An 18,845-nucleotide genomic window follows, 5' to 3' on the forward strand; every position below is an offset into this window, starting at 1 on the left:
CCTCCAATCTCATGACAAGTGCACTGCTGGCTGGACACCCTGGTGTTCGTGGACTCTGAGAATCTTTCTCCTGCTTCTCTTCCACCCTCAGTTTGCATCGTGAGAACACAGAAGCCCAATGTATGTAGTGGAGGGAAAACAGAACCTCTCAGACTATCCACCACCCTACCGCATGGAACAACACCCACCCCCGTCTGTAGTGGAGTCTGCAGTTCCCATTGTGTCTTATCAGCCGCCACGGAATGGGGGTCTCACCAGTGTAGAGGAGGCTGCCATTTCTCTCCATTACTTACTTCCTTTCAGGGCTCCAAACGTCCCTTCCAGGTTAATCAACACTTCATCTGTGTATCTGTTGAGGTTGTCCCGAAGCAGCCTCCTCTGCTTTGGTGAGACCCAACGTAAATCGGGGGACCACTTAGTCAAGAACCTTTTGGCTCCATCAGCTTAAAGTGGAATTTCCTGGGGGTGGGGGGGAGCAGCCATTTTAGTTCCTATTCCCATTCCGACATGTTGGTCCATGGCCACCTCTTTTGCCATGATGAGGCCACATTCTAGGGTGGAGGAGCAACACCTCTTGATCAGTCCTGCCGAAGGGTCTTGGCCCAAAACAGCAACAGTATTTTCTCCATAGATGCTGCCTGGCCTCTGAGTTCCTCCAGCATATTGAGTGTGTGTTTCCAGCATCTGCAGATTTTCTATTGTTTGTGATTTGATACCTCATATCCCACCTGGGCCACTTCCGACCTGATGGCATGAGCATCGATTTCTCTTTCCAGTCATTTTTTTCCACTCTTCTCCTCACCTGTCTGTCACCTCCCCCGGTGCCCCTCTTTCTTCCCCTTCTCTCCTGGTCCACTCTCCTCTCCTATCAGATTCCTCCTTCTCCTGCCCTTTATCTTTCCCACCCACCTGACCTCACCAGTCACCTCTAGCTTGTCCTCATTCCTCCCCACCCACCTTTTCATTCTGGTGTTTACCCTTTCCTTTCCAGTCTCGACCCAAAACTCCAACTGTTAATTCATTTCCATAGATGCTGCCTGACTTGCTGAGTTCCTCCAACATTTTGGGGGAATTAACTGCAGTTCCAAGCTCAGCTAAATGAAGGTGTATCATATTACTGCTGTACACTAATTGACATTTTGATCCGGCTGTCCAACACACTTGGCTCTTGTATCACTAGTGTGTCGTTTGATGCACTTGGCATTGTAGTGTCCAAAATATTCATATCATAGAGTTGACCTCTGTGGCAATATCATCCTTGGTCCTGTTATCAGACCAGCAAACATAATTCTGTGCCTGTGCACCACATTAATTGAATAGACACTATTGCACTATTACTATTACACTATTGAATAGACACTATTACTATAACTCCTCCACATTTACTTTAAACATAATTTACTCCTGGATACATGACCACCCAAAGACACAATATAGCTGTTTCTATAAACCAGGGGTTCCCAACATTTTCATACCATGGGCCCCTATCATTAACCAAGGGGTCCTTGGACCCCAAGTTGGTCACCTCTGCTGTAAACCATGATACACACAATGTCACTCATAGATAAACTGTATAATTGAGATATTTTATTATTTTTTCTACATACTCTTTCTGTTTTCTATCTTGTATTTTCTATATTCTATATGCACCATTATTTTTCCAGTACAGGTATCTCCGACATATAACAGCACGCTGGATGCAGAGTGTCATTCCCAGATGCCGCATTCCTTCCAAATACCATGTGTATAACTTTTACACATGGCACTTTCTCAATGCAGCATCGATATTTCGGGCAGAATTGTTCATTGTATGTTTACTCCGTGGGGTTATTCACAACATTCTGCCCTTGTGTTTCCTGAACAATGAATATTATTGTGCCTCTCAATGATTCTGTAATTTAATTTATCACCACTCTTGGCACAGGAAACAGAGGAAGCCCTGAAGGAGGCGGAAAATGCCAGTGAATCACTGAAAAGTCAACTAAATGATCTCTGCAGATTTTCCAAGGACTTCAGCTCACACTCAGATAAAGTTTCTTCTTTAATCAAAGAGTACAATAGGTAAATAATATTTTGGGTATGTTTCTTTTTTATTCACTTGTGAAATGTGACTGTCAGTGGCAAGGCCAATATGTATTATGGCGATGTACACTTAGTGGCCACTTTATTAGGTACCCGCTATACCCATTGTACCTAATAAAGTGCCACTAAGTGTATTTTTGTATGTTTGTATCTATATACATGTATTTTTGTATCCTGTGCTGCCGTAGCCTCAAGATGCGATGCGTTGTGCGCTCAGAGATGCTCTTCTGCACACCGCTGTTGTAACTCCTGATTATTTAAGTTACTGTCACTCCCCGTCAGCTTGAACCAGTCTGGCCATTCACCTCTGACCTGTCTCATTAACAAGGTGTTTTTGCACACAGAATTGCTGCTCAATGGGTGTTTCTGTTGTTGTTGTTTTTGCACTATTCTCCGGAAACTGTAGAGACTGTTGTGTGTGAACATCCCAGTAAATCAGCGATTTCTGAGATACTCAAACCACCCCATTTGGCACCAACATTTATTCCAGTCAAATTCATTCAGGTCACATTTCAGACAGACAGACATACTTTATTGATCCCGAGGGAAATTGGGTTTTGTTACAGTTGCACCAACCAAGAATAGTGTAGAAATATAGCAATATAAAAACCAGAAAGAATTAAATGATAATAAGTAAATTATGCCAAGTTGAAATAAGTCCAGGACCAGCCTTTTGGCTCAAAGTGTCTGACACTCTGAGGGAGGAGTTGTAAAGTTTGATGGCCACAGGCAGGAATGACTTCCTATGACGCTCAGTGTTGCATCTCAGTGGAATGAGTCTCTGGCTGAATGTACTCCTGTGCCTAACCTGTGCATTATGGAGTGGATGGGAGTCGTTGTTCAAGATGGCATGCAACTTGGACAGCATCCTCTTTTCAGACACCACCGTCAGAGAGTCCAGTTCCACCCCAACAACATCACTGGCCTTAACGAATGAGTTTGTTGATTCTGTTAGTATCTGCTACCCTCAGCCTGCTGCCCCAGCACACAACAGCAAACATGATAGCACTGGCCACCACAGACTCGTAGAACATCCACAGCATTGCCCGGCAGATGTTAAAGGACCTCAGTCTCCTCAGGAAGTAGTGATGGCTCTGACCCTTCTTGTAGACAGCCTCAATGTTTTTTGACCAGTCCAGTTTATTGTCAATTCATATCCCCAGGTACTTGTAATCCTCCACCATGTCCAAACTGACCCCTTGGAGGGAAACAGGGGTGACCAGTGCCTTAGCCCTCCTCAGGTCCACCACCAGCTCCTTAGTCTTTTTCACCCATTCTGATGTTTGGTCTGAGCAAGAACTGAACCTCTTAATCATGTCTGTATGCTTTTCTGCTTTAAATTGCTGCCACATGATTAACTAATTAGATATTTGCATTAACGAGTGTGTGCAAGTGTACCAAATAAAGAGGCCACTGAATGTACTTCCAAGTCCATACAATTTGTGACTGGAAGGGGAGCCATTGTTGATGTGGATCCCCATGTGCCTGCTTCCCTGGTGGTGTATGACACTTCTGAACAAGATGCCGTGGCTGGTTTCTCTAGTGCATTTTATAGATGATGCATACTGCACCTTTTAGGGTTGGAGTAAATGTTTAAAGTGATGGATGCCAGTCAAGAAAACAGCTTTATCCCAGATGGTATCAAGCTGCATGAGTGCTGTTGGACCTGCTGCCATCCTGTCTGGTTTCTGTGACAGCGCTGTCCTTAAAGGCCATCATGTACTTCTGACTGAATGTGGTTCTGAACATAAAACTTGGAAATCTACAGCACATTACAGGCCCTTCAGCCCAATGTTGTGCCAACCATGTCACCTATTCTAGAAATCCTAGAATTACCCTCTGCATAGCCGTCTATTTTTCTAAGCTCATATACCTGTCTCTGTTAAAAGACCCTATTGTATCTGCTTTTACCACTTCCGCTGGCAGCCCATTCCACGCACCCACCACTCTCTGTGTGAAAAACTTACCTCTGACATCCCCCTTATACCTACTTCCAAGCACCTTAAAACTATGCCCCCTCAGCCCTGGGGAAAAAAAGCCTCTGACTATCCACACGATCAATGCCTGTCATCATCTAATACACCACTATTGGGTCACCTCTCATCCTCCATTGCTCTTAGGAGAAAAGGCCGAGTTCACTCAACCTACTTTCTTAAGGCATGCTCCCCAATCCAGGCAACATCCTTGTAAATCTCCTCTGCACTCTTTCTATGGTTTCCACATCCTTCCTGTAGTGAGGTGACCACACTGAATGCCTCAACCTTCCCTTTAGCACTCGTAAATTGGGTCTTGGACTTGTTTTTGGAACCGCCTCCTTTCCATTAGCTGTTTAATTGTCCACAACTCTTCACAACTAGATGTGGTGGGACCTCCCAAGTTCCATCTGAGCCAATGGTTATAATGTAGTTTAGTCCTGTTAATTGCATGTGTTTTATATTTTCCACGCTGGTGCCCCATTAAAAGGTACAATTGATGGTGTTACCAGAATGCTGTCCTGCACTCCTCACTGATGTAGAGATGAGCCTCTGGCTTAATTGTAACCCTATATGGCCAAGCATATGGAAACTGATTGTGTTGGAATAGGCTGGCCCATAAGACCTTATAGTCACCTAATTCTGATTTGTCAGACCTATTCTAAATCTGCCCCATTTAGCATAATAATAACACACTGGAGGATCTCCTCTGTACAGAGGTGGGACTTGTCCTCACACGAGTGGTCACAGTTACCAGTAGTGTCATGGACAGATGTATCTGTAGCATTAGGTTGAAGACTTGGTTTCTTCCCCATTTCCACTCCCTCAACACAGGCCGGAGTGTGACAGAGGTGGGGCAACTGCCCCACATTTGTCAGTGGACATTAACATCCTCCACCCAGGGTATATTTCATGCCCTCGATGCTTTCAGTGCAAATACTGATTAATTAGTTGGGGAAGATGATAAATGGTAATCAGGAGGAAGTTTCCTTGCCTGGGTTTGGCTTCCTATCATGAGACTTCATGGAGTTTGGAGTCATTGGGGAGGATGGGGTTGAGTGGGATCTGGGATCAGCCATGATGGAATGGTGGAGCAGTCTCGGTGGGCTAAGTGGCCTAATTCTGCTCCTGTGTCTCAATGTCCACTCAGGATCAATAAAGTACTTGTTATTATTATTATTTTACTATTTTTATTATGGACTCCCAGGGCTTCTCTTGATGGGTGTGCACTTGTCCAAGGATCAGTGGTTAGGTACAGTGGATTCCGATTCATTACACAATAAGCAGGGCAGCTGTTTATTTGGGACAACTTTTAAAGACCAAAAACTAATCGAGAACTATTTCCATGAAACTTTGGCTAATTTGGGCAGCTGTTTAACTGGTCCAGAATGTGCCCGAGGCAATTGGAATCCACTGTACTTGTATTAACAAGCAGGTGTACAGGTGTACCAGTAAAATGGTCACTCAGTGTAGTTGCTTGGGTGAGATGAAGAATGAGACTGAAAGCTCCTGTGGATCGCAGAGCTTTGGATGAAGACACTGCTCTGCGACATCCATTTCTCTATAACAGAAGTTGCCCCCAGTTAATCCTCACATTGGAATGGTTTTGATCAAGATTGCCCAATTGTCTTGCTGTGGGTTGACTTTAAGGAGCTGAAGCTCTTTGCTGCCTCATCATCAGAAAAGAGGAAGGTGGTTTGGGGGGGATCGTCAAGCCTTACTGAAACAATGTGCTGTAAGACTTCCTCTACCCAGTATCATGTTAGCAAATGTACAGTTTTTGGAGAACAAGGTGGATGATCTAAGGATAAGATTGCTATATCAGAGAGAAATGAGAGATTGCTGTGTTCTCTATTTCATGGAGACATGGCTCACGTCAGACACAACAGTTTTGGTGGTCAGACCTGAGGGCTTCTCAATCCACTGCATGGACTGGACTGCCGATTCAACGACGGCGTGAAGTGGGGTCTGTGTTTCATGATCAATTCTTTGTGGTGCTCAAACGTGGCCATCTTGTCACGCATTTGTTTTCCCAGCCTGGATTATCTAATAATTATGTGCCATCCCTTCTACTTGCTAAGAGGGCTCTCTTCCATGATCCTGACCACAGTTTACATCCTGCCAATGGCTGATATTAAGTATGATGTATTGAGTGCTGCGATTAGCAACCAAGAAACGGCCTACCCAGATACCTTTCAAATTGTTGCCGGGGATTTCAATCAAGCCTACCTGAAGAAATACATGCCCGATTATCAAAAACATATCACCTGCAGCACCAGAGGGTCCCAACATACTTGACCACTGCTACACGATGGAAAGGAATGCCTATGGTGCCATCCCTCAGCCGTAGTTCAGGAAACCTGATCAACTGGCTCTCTCCCTCCTATCTGTATACAGGCAGGGGCTAAGGAGCAAGGCTCCAGAAGTTCAGACAGTGAAGAGGTGGTGGTAGGAAGCAGAGGAGTAGTCTCTAGTCAGTAGACTGGGTCATTTTCAAGGATCTGAACGAATATGCCATGGTTATCACAGACTTAATAAAGTCAGTCTTCCACAGCCAGAAGCCTCCGATGAACCAAGTGATCAGCAATCTGCTGAGAGCCAGATCAGTGGCACTCAGGTCCAAAGACCAAGTAAAATGCAGGAGTTCCGGATATGACCCCCTGAAAGCCATCTCACATGCGAAGTGGCAATTCTTGACCAAACCGGAATTGCAGAAGGATACAGTAAGCAATGGCAGAATTTGAATGCTATCACTTCCTACAAAGAAAAACCAAGGGACATGTGTGATGGGTTTTCACCCCCTGATGACCTCAACGCCTCCTATGCTCACTTTGACCAACAAAACATAACCCCCAACGACCTTGCAACTTCAGTCTCTGAGGCTGACGTGAGGGCATCCTACGGGAGGGTGAACCTACAGAAAGCATCTGGCCCAGACAGGACACTCGGCCGTGTACGAAGACCTGTGCTGGAGTGTGCACTGATAACTTTAATCTTTCACTTCGACAGTCTGAAGCACCCACCTGCTTTAAGCTGATTTCAATTATATCAGTCCCTAGGAAGAATGTGGTAACCAGCCTCAATAACTTTCATCCAGTAGCACTTACATTCAATGTGATGGAGTGTTTTGAGAGGTTGGTGATTAAATGTATCTACTCCTAAGGAGTCACTTGGATCCATTCCAATTTGACAAAACTCACAACAGGTCCACAGCAGAAGCCATTACTTGGCTTTTCACTCAACCCTGGAACATCTGACAGAGCAGATGCATACATCTGGATGCCCTTCATTGACTACAGCTGGGCATTCAGTACCATCATCCCCTCAAAATTGATAAGCACCAAGACTTGGCCTCAAAACCCCCTTGTGCAACTGAATCCTCGATTTCCTCAGTTACAGACCCCAGCAAGTTCAGATTGGCAACAACATCTCCTTACAATCACCATTAGCAGAGGTGCACCACAGGACTATGGGCTTAGTCCCTGCTCTACTTGCTTTATACTGATGACTGTGAGGCTAAGCACACTCGATACCATATTTAAGTCTGTTGATGACACCACTGTTGTTGGTTGAATCAAAGATGGTGAAGAATCGGCATATAGGAGGGGGATTAAAAATCTGGCTGAGCGATGCCACAACAACAACCTCTCACTCAATGTCAGCAAGATCAAAGAGCTGATTACTGACTACAAGAGGAGGAATCAGAGGTCCATGATCCCTGTCCTCATGAGAGCTTGGAGGCTGAGAGGTCAGTAACTTCAGTTTCCTGGGTGTTATCATTTCAAAGGATCATTTCTGGGACCAGCATGTAAGTGCCATTGCAAAGAAGGCTTGGTAAAGTTATAATTTCTTAGGAGTATGTGAAGATTGAACATGTCATCTAAAACTTTGACAGACTTCTATAGATGCACAGTGGAGAGTATCCTGACTGGTTGCATAATGGCCTGGTATAGAAATACCAATGCCCTTGAAGAGAAACACCTACAAAAAGCAGTGGATACGGCGCAGTCTATCTCCGGTAAAGCCCTCCCCACCATTGAACACACCTACAAGGAGTGCAGTTCTAGGAAAGCAGCATCCATCATTAAGGACCCCTAGCATCTAGACTATGCTCTCTTCTGGCTGCTGCCATGGGGTATAGGAGCCTGCGGACTCTCACCACCAGGTTCAGGAAAATTTATTACACCTCAACCATCAGGTTCTTAAACCAGAGCTGTTAACTCCATGACATATATGTACTTTGATAATAATTTACTTTGAACACATCTTCAATATTGTTGGAGCTCTTTTGATGTCAGCTTGCATGCTGGTATTGGGCCCAAGGGAGTCCTGGTCACTTCTTGGTGAGTGGCACCAGGACCACAGGCTTTGACCTTGTGGTTTGAAAAGGAAATACCCAGAACGTCAGGGGGTGTGCACATAGGGAAAAGAGTGTCTGATGCTTCCAGTGAATAATTTGTTGTCTCCTTGTTTCCTGTGAACCGCAGCCTTTGTTTGCAGACGGCAAAGTACAGTCAGAGCAAGGAGAAGGCACTGGAGCAACGATTCCGTGTGACCTTTCGAGAGTTTCAGCAGTGGATGGTCAACACTAAAATCACCACCTGCTTCGATACACCTCAGAATGTTGATGAAGCAACTGCAATCATCCAGAAACTGCAGGTAAAGTGTTCACAGGATTCAGACGTCACTATAACAGTGACTGCTGCTCACCATTGGTTACCATGGTGTAGGGCGAAGGTAGATGGAAAATGGGTGTTGTGCTCATAAGGTTTCCCTTTAAATATCTGGTTGTTGTCTGCAAATTACCATTATATGAACTTGACTGCAGTTGCTGAAATTGACATCCACAGGTTTCATGTATGGGTGTTGATTTGTGGAGTAGAAAATGTGAACTCCAACACTCCACGGAATGTATTGGTTCCATGACAGAGTGACCCGGAGTGAATGAGGGATGAAGGGAAGGGCAGTCAGGTTCTGTGCTATGGCACCGGAGATCCCGGGCAACGAAAAACCCGAATCAGAATCAGGTTTAATATCAACGGCATATGTTGTGAAATTTATTAACTTTATGACAGCAGTACAAAGAAATACATGATAAAAAATACAGAGAAACTGAAAAGATACTGAATTACAGTGTGTGTGTATATATATATTAAGTTTAAAATAGTAGTGCAAAAAAACAGAAATTAAAAAAAAAGTAGAGAGGTAGTGTTCAAGGGTTCAGTGTCCATTTAGGAATTGGATGGCAGAGGGGAGGAAGCTGTTCCTGAATCACTAAGTGTGTGCCTTCAGGCTTCTGTACCTCCTACCTGATGTTAACAGTGTGAAGAGGGCATGTCCCCGGTGGTGGGGATCTTTGATGATGGACACTGCCCTCCTTGAAGATGTATTGGATGCTACAAAGGTTGGTACCCATGATGAGTTGACTAATTCTACAAGCTCCTGCAACTTGCTTTGACCTTGTGCAGTAACCCCCCACCCCCATCACCATTCCTGACAGTGATGCAGCCTGTTAGAATGCTCTCCACAGTACATTTGTTGAAGTTTTTGATTATGTTAGTTGACAGACTAAATCGTTTTAGACTCTGAATGAAATATAGCTGCTTGTCTTGCCTTCTTTAATGTTGCATCAATATGTTGCGTGAAAGGAGGATGTAGATTACTGATAAAAGGAATAAAATAAATGAAGAATGTACAGTACTGTGGAAAGGACTTGGGCACACAAGGTTTCAGATGGCATGCCCTGATCTCAACATCATTAGGGCTGTCTGAGGTTATCTGCAGAGACAGAAGCAAGCCAGACAACCAAAGTCTGCAGAAGAACTGTGGCAAGTTCTCCAAGATGCTTGGAACAACGTACCAGCCAATTTTCTGATAAAACTGCAGGATAGTGTACTTAAGAGAATTGATGCAGTTTTAAAGGCAAGGAGTGGTCACACCAAATGTTGATTTGATTTAGTTTGTACTGTTTACTGCTCTTTTATAGTAATTTTTTAATATTTAGAAACTTATAATTTCATTTTTTTGAAAGCATCTTCACTTTACAGAGAATTTTTTTCCATGTGCCTAAGACTTTTGCACAGTGCTGTAGCTGTAGGAGGGAAGCAGCCAGATTTGCTATCCTATCCTCCTATTGCCCTGTCCTGCTGCACTTGTTACTGCTATACTGAGCCTCCTATTCTTCACCATTTCCTCTGAGGACCAAAGATGACGATATAGTGATTCTGCTGACCAGGCATAAACACAAGAGATTCTGCAGATGCTGGAAATCCAGAGCAGCACACACACGATACTGGAGGGACTCAGCAGGCCAGGCTGCATCGGTGGTGAGGAATTATTGACCTTGGCCTGAAGTTTTGACTGTTTATTCCTCTCCATAGAAGCTGCCTGACCTGGTGGGTTCCTCCAGCATTTGTGTGTGTTGCTCCAGTGACTAAGCATTACTTCCTTTCAGTGACACCAGTGAGATATTTGTTAGGTTGAGTGCTTCCAATTTTTAGATGAAGTCCTCAGTGTATTTCTGAATTTCTGATTTAGGGTCAGTATAGACTCATCAAAGTATCTAGGGAAGTCTCCAAAATCTTTCCAAAGTCATCTTGAACCCTCCAGTTGCTAGTGCTTAGTGAAAGACGTAAATATTGTTGGAGGTACTCAGTGGATTATGCAGTATCTGTGGAGATAGAACCTGTACAGTTTTGTTTCAGGTTAATGACACTCACCAGAAGCAAAAAGAAAGGTGTTTTCAACTTGCTCTCAAAGGATTACCTTATTCCCAATCACCCGTTTGGGATTAGCCATTAGATCAAGTATGTTGCTCAGAAGTACCATTGCAATCTCATTAATAAAAATAAATTAGCAATTTATAACGATAATCCTCCAGGCAACATTCCTAATGCAATGTACAGTGCCTTATGGTACCGACAGACCATGCTGTCATCTTGGTTCACACGTTGGGTCAGCCTGCTGGGACTTTGGTGCCTGAAACAGCCAATTAGAGGAAATGCACAGTTTTAAAAAAAAACAATTCCAACCAGTTTCAAGAGGGTAAGTGGGAAGTTCCAATGTTTCTTTTTGTCAGCCATTTGGAAAAATGTATATTGGTAATACTTCCATGGATGTGAGTCTGTGGTTGACGCTCAGTCAGTGGAACAACAACCAAACGGTGATGACTGCCAGTAGATTGTCATCTGGGTAGTGTTTGAGCCTTGGTACAGATGTGAAGCTTCATAACACCAGATTCACTCCTGACCCTGGGTGTTGGCTGTATACATGTTCACCCTGTGACCATGTAGATCTCCCACTGTTTTGGTTTTCTACCACATCCCAAAGGTGTGCCGGCTGGCAGGTGAATTGGCCCTTAATGTGCAGGCGAGTGATAAAATTTGTGGAAAGTTGATGGGAGTGTTGTATTAGTGTAAATGGGTGGTTGATGGTCGGCGCTGATTTAGTGGGCTGAAAGGCTGTATGTTTCTATGATTATGTTACCGTGTCAACACTGTGCATTTGTGAGATCAACATGAATTTGGATGACTTGGAGTCACTGAAGATTGTACTTTCAGCTTCTGACAAACACCTCAAGATTACTGACGTAAGCATAGTAATTGTAGAAAAGCTGTCTGGAACATTTTGGGGGAAGCATTGTTCCACCCATTTGTTGATCAGCCCAGATTGTGATGGTGTCTACAGCTGGTGATTGTGCTATTGCTGGCTCCATATCCTCCTCCTGTTCCTCCTGCGGGCAAGAGGCTTAGAGAGTGATTCCAGTGATGAAGTACTTATGACACAAACAGCAGTATTCACCTATCTGTCTACATAGCACCATGCTATTCACTTATAACCTCCTCCACAACTTCAGAATATTTTTTCAGCTGGTCTTTCATTTAGCTTTATGAAAGAAGATGAAAATTCTAAGTTTAAAATAGCCTGTATTGAATGAATACTTCAGGGCTGTTTGTATTTGACTTTAAAGTACTGTAGGGCCAAGCTTATGGAGGTCAAACAGACCCATTTTGTCACCTGCAGCAACACACAGAAGCCTGCTGAAATGCAACAGATCAGGCAGCTTGATCAAAGTGGACATTTTGGGCCGAGCCCCTTCGTCTGGAGGGTCTCAACACAAAGCACTTACCTTCACAGACACTGCCTGATCTACTGAGTTCCTCCAGCCTGTTTTGTATTGCTCCAGATTCCAGCATCTTCAGTCTCCTGTGTCTCCAATTTGTCATATGCTTGCCTAATGGTAACACAGAGAGCTCATTATAGTCGGGAATTTTCTCTGGGTACTCCAGCTATCATTTTCTCTTGGTAAAGTGGTGATCCAATTAAGGGATTATGTGGGAGTGGATTGATATTGGTTAAAGCTTCAGAATGAATCCTTATGCAGGTGTTAAACTTGTAGTAGGATATTTTGATTGGTCTCGTGACCCAGCGGAGAAAATGGATGGAATGAAACACGGGGTGGATGCTTGACATGTGGGGTTGGAGGAGTGTAAGGCAAAAGGCTAGTACAAGGAGCACAGGATGTCAGTGGAAGAGTTGGGTCTTTTATCGGAAAGCAAGCTACACTTACAAGGCTGCAATTATGATCTATCTATTGTAGTCGTCAGAAATTATTGGCAAGTCTTCCTCTGGAAGTGATTGTATTGCAAATGAGTATTTACTGGGCCACTTCAGGGGGTAATAAGAACCACTACAGTGGTATTGGATTGGAATTGCATGGAAGTCAGATTGGGTAAGGATGGCACTTTCCCTTTGTCTAAAGACCTTAGTAAAGTAATTGGTGAATTTCATATCACATTTTCGGATACTAACATGCATTGTGAACTCCTGAATTAAATTGTTACTAACACAGTGTGATTTAATGGGATTGTTATATAGCCGTGCGATAACTGCTTTCCATGTAATTGCTACACTCCTGCCGGCATGAGGAGACACTGCAGTCAGATGTTCTACATTAATCACCTATCCATTCAAGGGGCAGGCAGACCAGGGCTTGTGTAGCCAGGCAGGAGGAGATCAGGTTATTGAAATTTGTTCGCTGGTATAAGTGCTATTTGATTGTCTTGGCTTGGCGTAGTTTGTGGTACTCAAGTCTTTGAGTCGGACCACACTGCAGAGACCAGATATGTTATCAAGACTGACAGTCCGGTGAAATCCTGAGGGATTGCAATACTGTTGGGAATGACACCTTTTATTTAAAACATTAAACCAAGCTTATATCTACTTCCCCACTGTGGTAGAGCCTCGCATCTTTAATGGAGAGCTGGCAGGTTCTCTGCACGCAGTCCTCAATGTCACTAATATGAATGCATAATCAATTGGCGGGGTGGAGATGTATCTCTATCAAAGAAGGTGTTAGGCACTCCTTCCCTCTGCTAGCCACAGATCTCCTTCCCACAGAGGTGGGAGAGGTGTAGCACCTGCCTAGCCCCATCAATCAGAGACCCATGAAGCCACGGGAGCAGATGGTGGATGGTCACATGAGCAGCTGGTGCATAACACAAGTCCTGGTTACGTAACCACTGACGCCAGGGAAACAATCTCTGAAGAGCATTGATAACGGCTGGGGTTACCCATCTTGTAAGGACACTGCCCAGAAGAAGACAATGGTAAACCTCCTCTGCAGAAAAATTTACCAAGAACAATCATGATCACGAGACCACAATCACCCACATCATATGGCACAGCACATGATGATGATGGGTTCTTCCTTGGACTACTGATTGTGGAGATGTGTTGTGTAAACAGTAAGTTGACATTCCTATCTCTTTTACATGGGAATGTGAGAAGTTAATGTTAGTGGGTAAAAATTTGGAAAGGGTAACTAACTGGGAAGGGACTTCAGTGATCTGCTACAGGTGCACTGGCTGTGAAATGCTTTGAAACACCCCAAAGGTGTAAAAACAAGACTTTTTCCACTCTGAAAGCAGTTTTGCCTGTGTTTTCAGAATTTCCTGTCAGAAAGTGAGGCGTGTCAGGGCAAACTAAATACCCTGATTTCCAAAGGTGAGCTCCTGACTAAGATACTGAGCAAGGAGAAGGCGGAAGCAATAAAGGCCAAGGTGGCCACTGCCAAAGAGGACTGGAAGAACCTGCTGGCAAGTCTGCATCAAAAGGAGGCAGCCTTACAGGTAGGAAGTGTCCAATGACTCCCTCACTAGCATCCCCCTTTAAACCATTTCCCTATTCCCTCCACGTACCATCAGTTCCCACCAACATCTCCTCCAACTCCCTCATATGTCAACAGCTCCAACCACCATCCCCAACATTCCCTCTAACTCCCTCACGTACCATGAACTCCCAATACATTCCCCTTAAACCCTCCCTCACCTACGATCAGCTCTGACCACCGTCCCACTAAACCCTTCCCCGGTTCCCTCAGATACCATCACCTCTGACCCCCATCCCCAACATCTCCTCCAACTCCCTCACATACCATCAACTCCACCACATTGCCCCAAACCCCCTACATCCATCAGCTCCAACCACCATCCTCCCCCTACCAAACTGCACAATTTACACTAAATACACTAAAAGACAATTTAGTCGACCTACTAGTTTATCCTTCCAAATTGGGAAGAAGCCTGAATGTGCAAACTCCACAAGACTATGCGAGAAGGTAACATGAGTGAATAAAAATTTGAAAATAATTACGAACTGGAGGCGACTTTGAGATCTGGCACAGGTAGAATTGATGAGAGATCTTCCTCCCAGAGTCCAGTTTCATTTTGCCCATTGTTACATGAAGTGCCACATTCATGAACTTGACTCTTCCCTGACACACAAATTTTACCACGAAGAAGAACAAGGGTATTGAGCATACAGCAACACTTCACTTTGCAGACTCCCCTTCACCCTCCTGACTGGAGAAATATTGCTGGTCCTTGATAGTTACTTTGCCTAAATCTCTCCACAACAGTCGAGTGGAGTCTCTTTAACAGAAGGACTCTAGCAGTTGGAGAAAGCAGCTCACTATGGGCAGTTAGAGACTGGCAATAAACACTAGCTTCGCCAGCAATTCACAGATCCAAAAAAAATAAACACTAGAGACTGTATATTGTAGATATTGAAGATCCAGAGGAACACACACAAAATGCTGGAGGAACTCAGCAGGTTCGGGAGTATCTATGGAGAAGAATAAAGTTCATTCCTTTCTGTAGATACTTCCTGACCTGCTGAGTTCCTCCAGCATTGTGTGTGTGTGTGTGTGTGTGTGTGTGTGTGTGTGTGTGTGTGTGTGTGTGTGTGTGTGTGTGTGTGTGTGTGTGTGTGTGTGTTGCTCTTAAAAAAAAAGAAATCATCTTGTATTTCTTAATGTCGTAGGAAAAGGCCATTCATTCACCCCTTTGACACTAGGCTGGATCTTACAGCATACCAACACTCCCATTTCACCACTTACCTCCTTGTGGCCTATTCTGTCTCATGTACCTATCAGCTTCCCTCTGAGATGATACTGCTCCCTCTGGCTACACTGAGGGTCACATACCCACTTAACCTACAGCACACCTTTAAGATAAGGGAGGAGAGTGAGCTCCTGGGAGAAGAATATGCAAACTCCATGGCACCCAAGGTCAGGATCTATGTCAGGCCACTGAAGCTGGACAGCAGAAGTTTACCTGCTACGCCACCTGTCCTCCCCATGGTCAAATTCCTCTGATAGCGCAGTGTCAATTGAACCTGCAGCTCGGGTTTGATGGTCTAGGTCCATGGATTATTGATGCAGGGTTTCATCCCAAAATGTCCACAATGTCCTTCCCTGCCCAGATTCTGTTCAAGCTGCATTCCTCCAGGCGTCGGATTCCAGTACCTGCGCACTCTAGTGTCTCCCTGGATTACTAATCTGTTTACATAATCTTTATTTGCTGTGAATGAGTTAAACAAATCATTTCTTATTTCCTTACAATATAGGATACCAGTTGGCCCCTCCATGTCTGACCTGGGACACACCTATAGGTCTCATTTCTAAGAACCTGTCCCCTCTCACATGTCCATCATCTCCCCGATTCCCCTACCACCTTCATGAATTGTCAATTATTCTCCATTGTTAGCAACCTCACCTGGTCGCTGTTCTCCATTTATCATGTGATGATGCACTTTGCCGGACCAGCAGAATCTACCCTATTGCTTGTCACCTTGGACTTAAAACAGCTGCATGGTGGTGTAGTGGTTAGCACAACGCTTCACAGTATCAACGACCTGGGTTCAACTCCCGCTGCTGTCTGTAAGGAATTTGTACATTCTTCCTGTGACCTCATGTGTTCCCTCCGGGTGCTCTGGTTTCCTCCCACAGCCCAAAGATGCACCGGTTAATTGGTCATTGTAAATTGTCCCATGATTAGGCTAGGGTTAAATCAGGGCAGGAAGGGCCTGCTCTGAGCTGCATCTCAATCAATCAATCAATCAATCAATAAACAGATGAATACATAGACGTATGGCTTGCTGCAAGTTTTTAAAGGGCAGGTGTCACATTTGGTTTAAAGGTTATGTTTAAAGGGCTGTTCTCACTAGTAATCCATGTTTCTGCCTTCTCCCAGAACCTGCAGTCTCAGATGAAGGACTTCGAGGCTGGAGTTGGGCCTGTGCAGGAGTGGCTGGTTGCCACAGAAATGGCTGTGCAAGGGAGCAGCGCCCAGTTGCCCGACCTGTTAGCAAAGAAGAATGAACAGTTCAGGTTGCAGGTAGTTTAGCCTCTTGCAAACAGACCAGAAACAGACTTCATTTCACCACGAGCTGCATGCAACTAACAGCGTAATTTCCATAAGGGGGGTAGAACATGGGAGTTTGGGTTATGTGGATTATCACAATCCTCTTCACGTTCTGCTGTTGCTCATGACTCGGGGCCTCTGTTCTTCTGATATAGAAACCTGCCTTTCTTTAACATTGTAAAATGCCTGTCTTTTGTTTTAACAAAGAGCAATGTGCACTAAATGCTTTTGATGTGGCTCGTTTTCAGTGCCCCACATGGTAATTATTGGTTGAAAAGTCTCTGGATGCTTTGCCGCTGCCAAATGTGATACGCTGCGTAATGTGTTTTTGTTCTTGCATACCTGCCTCTGCCTTCCAGTCTGTCCTAGAGGATATAGCCTCCCGGGAACCACAGCTAAACAAGCTGAAAGAGAAAGCCCAGCAACTCTGGGAAGAGCAAGCGTCTAACAAAAGCTTTATGCACAGAGTGTCTCAGCTGTCTGCTTGGTATTTAGCCTTGAGTAACTTAGCCAAGGTAAGGACTGGGAGCCAGCGTGTTCTGCTTAAACCTCAGAACCAATTGTAACTCTGAAAGAAAAATATAGCCACACACTCTCCAGTTTACCTCTATTGCTTTGTAACTTTGCTTTTTAGTTGCCACTAATTTATTACTTTCTCAAACTTATGGTCTGAAATTCTCTGGTGTGGTTATAAAAATGGTTTCATTGAAAGTCTTGCTCCCTCACTAGTTTAGTACATATGCAGTCTTGATCTCAGGTGATGTTTTCATTCATTCAAGGCATCTAATTGCTGATCCCTAATTGCCCTTAAGTAGGGTTATGATGAGCTATCTACTTGAAATGCCGTGGTTTTTGAGGTGTGGGTATATCCGCAGTACTGTTAGGGAGGGAGTTCCGGGGTCTGGACCCAGAGACAGTGAAGGAACAGTGTGAGATTTCCAAGTCACGATGGCATGTGGCTTGGGGCAAGCTCCCAGATGGTGGTAGTCCAATGCGTTTCTGGTAGGAGGAGCTGTCTAAAGAGGTGTGAAGAGTTACTGCAGGGCAGAATCGATGATACGAGCTACTGTCACTGGTAGTGGAGTGAGTGAAGGGTTGTGGATTGGGTGCCTATCAACGAGGTTGCTGTGTCCTATCTGACGCTGTGTTTCTTGAGTGCTGTTGAAGCCGTGCTCATCCAGGCAGGTGGGGAGTGCTCTTTTACACTCCCAACTTGAGCCTTGTAGACAGCAAGTTACTTGCCGCAGGGTTCCTGGCCTCACACCTGCTCTTGTCACCACACTTTGTACGTGGTTGCTCCAGTTCAGTTTCTGGTCAATGATAAACCCTGGGATGTTGATAGTCAGGCAGTCGGTGATCCAGTGCCCTCTCTACTAATGGCCTCCCCATGAAATATCTGGGAAGCAAAGTCCCAGGATGACATTGGAGTAGAGAGATGATGAAGGGCAGGTCTGCCATGGAGTTGCTCATTGCCCCAGTAGCTGTTTCATTATCACTCAGTTTCTGTTCACTGTGTCACAAGATGCTTGCATTAAGGTAATGTTTTGTAACCAGGAAGGAGAGTGTACCTAGTAAACTGTAGCTACTCTGTTAACTTTTGTGGGGGCTCTAGACAACAACAAGTGGCACTTAGAAAGGAAGGCGTGTATTTATCTCTTAACTTTAATATTCCCAAGATATCACATGTGCTTTATAGCCATTGAAGTAATTTTTAAAGTGTAGCCACTACTCAACAGTGGCAAATCATGGTAGCCAGTTTCTCTAGAGCAAGGTTCCAAAAACAGCAACACAACAACCTATTTAAATTTCTGGGGATCAAAGGAAAGAAGAGACCACCCAGCCCCTTAAGGGGCTCTGCCATTTAATAAGACAGTGGCAAATCTCTGCCTATCTGTGTATCTGTGATGACCTTTCTTTCCCCCCCCCCCCACCCACCCCACCACTAACTGAGAATCTACCTACCTCAGCCTTAATTATATTGGAAGACTCTGCTTCCACTGTCCTTTGAGGAAGAGTTCTAAAGAATCACAACTCACTGCTCTGAGAAAAAGCTTCACCTTTCCTGAACTAATGGCCCCTAATTTTT

At 44.5% G+C, this 18,845-nt stretch overlaps 1 protein-coding gene across 12 annotated transcripts in view; it reads left to right on the forward strand.

Annotated features, from left to right (window-relative positions):
- The window catches only part of syne1b (spectrin repeat containing, nuclear envelope 1b), a 543,459-nt gene that overhangs the window by 214,445 nt on the left and 310,169 nt on the right, over positions 1-18,845 (forward strand). For 11 of the 12 annotated variants that reach the window (XM_059986320.1, XM_059986330.1, XM_059986328.1 and 8 more), the window contains 5 exons: positions 1,925-2,061; positions 8,543-8,714; positions 14,003-14,185; positions 16,589-16,732; positions 17,119-17,274. In XM_059986320.1, coding sequence (XP_059842303.1) covers positions 1,925-2,061; positions 8,543-8,714; positions 14,003-14,185; positions 16,589-16,732; positions 17,119-17,274 — 792 coding nt within the window. The remainder of the gene's footprint in view (positions 1-1,924; positions 2,062-8,542; positions 8,715-14,002; positions 14,186-16,588; positions 16,733-17,118; positions 17,275-18,845) is intronic. The other variant, XM_059986325.1, reaches the window with a different exon arrangement.

This window comes from Hypanus sabinus, chromosome 12 (assembly GCF_030144855.1).
Source record: "Hypanus sabinus isolate sHypSab1 chromosome 12, sHypSab1.hap1, whole genome shotgun sequence".
Lineage (NCBI taxonomy): Eukaryota > Metazoa > Chordata > Chondrichthyes > Myliobatiformes > Dasyatidae > Hypanus > Hypanus sabinus.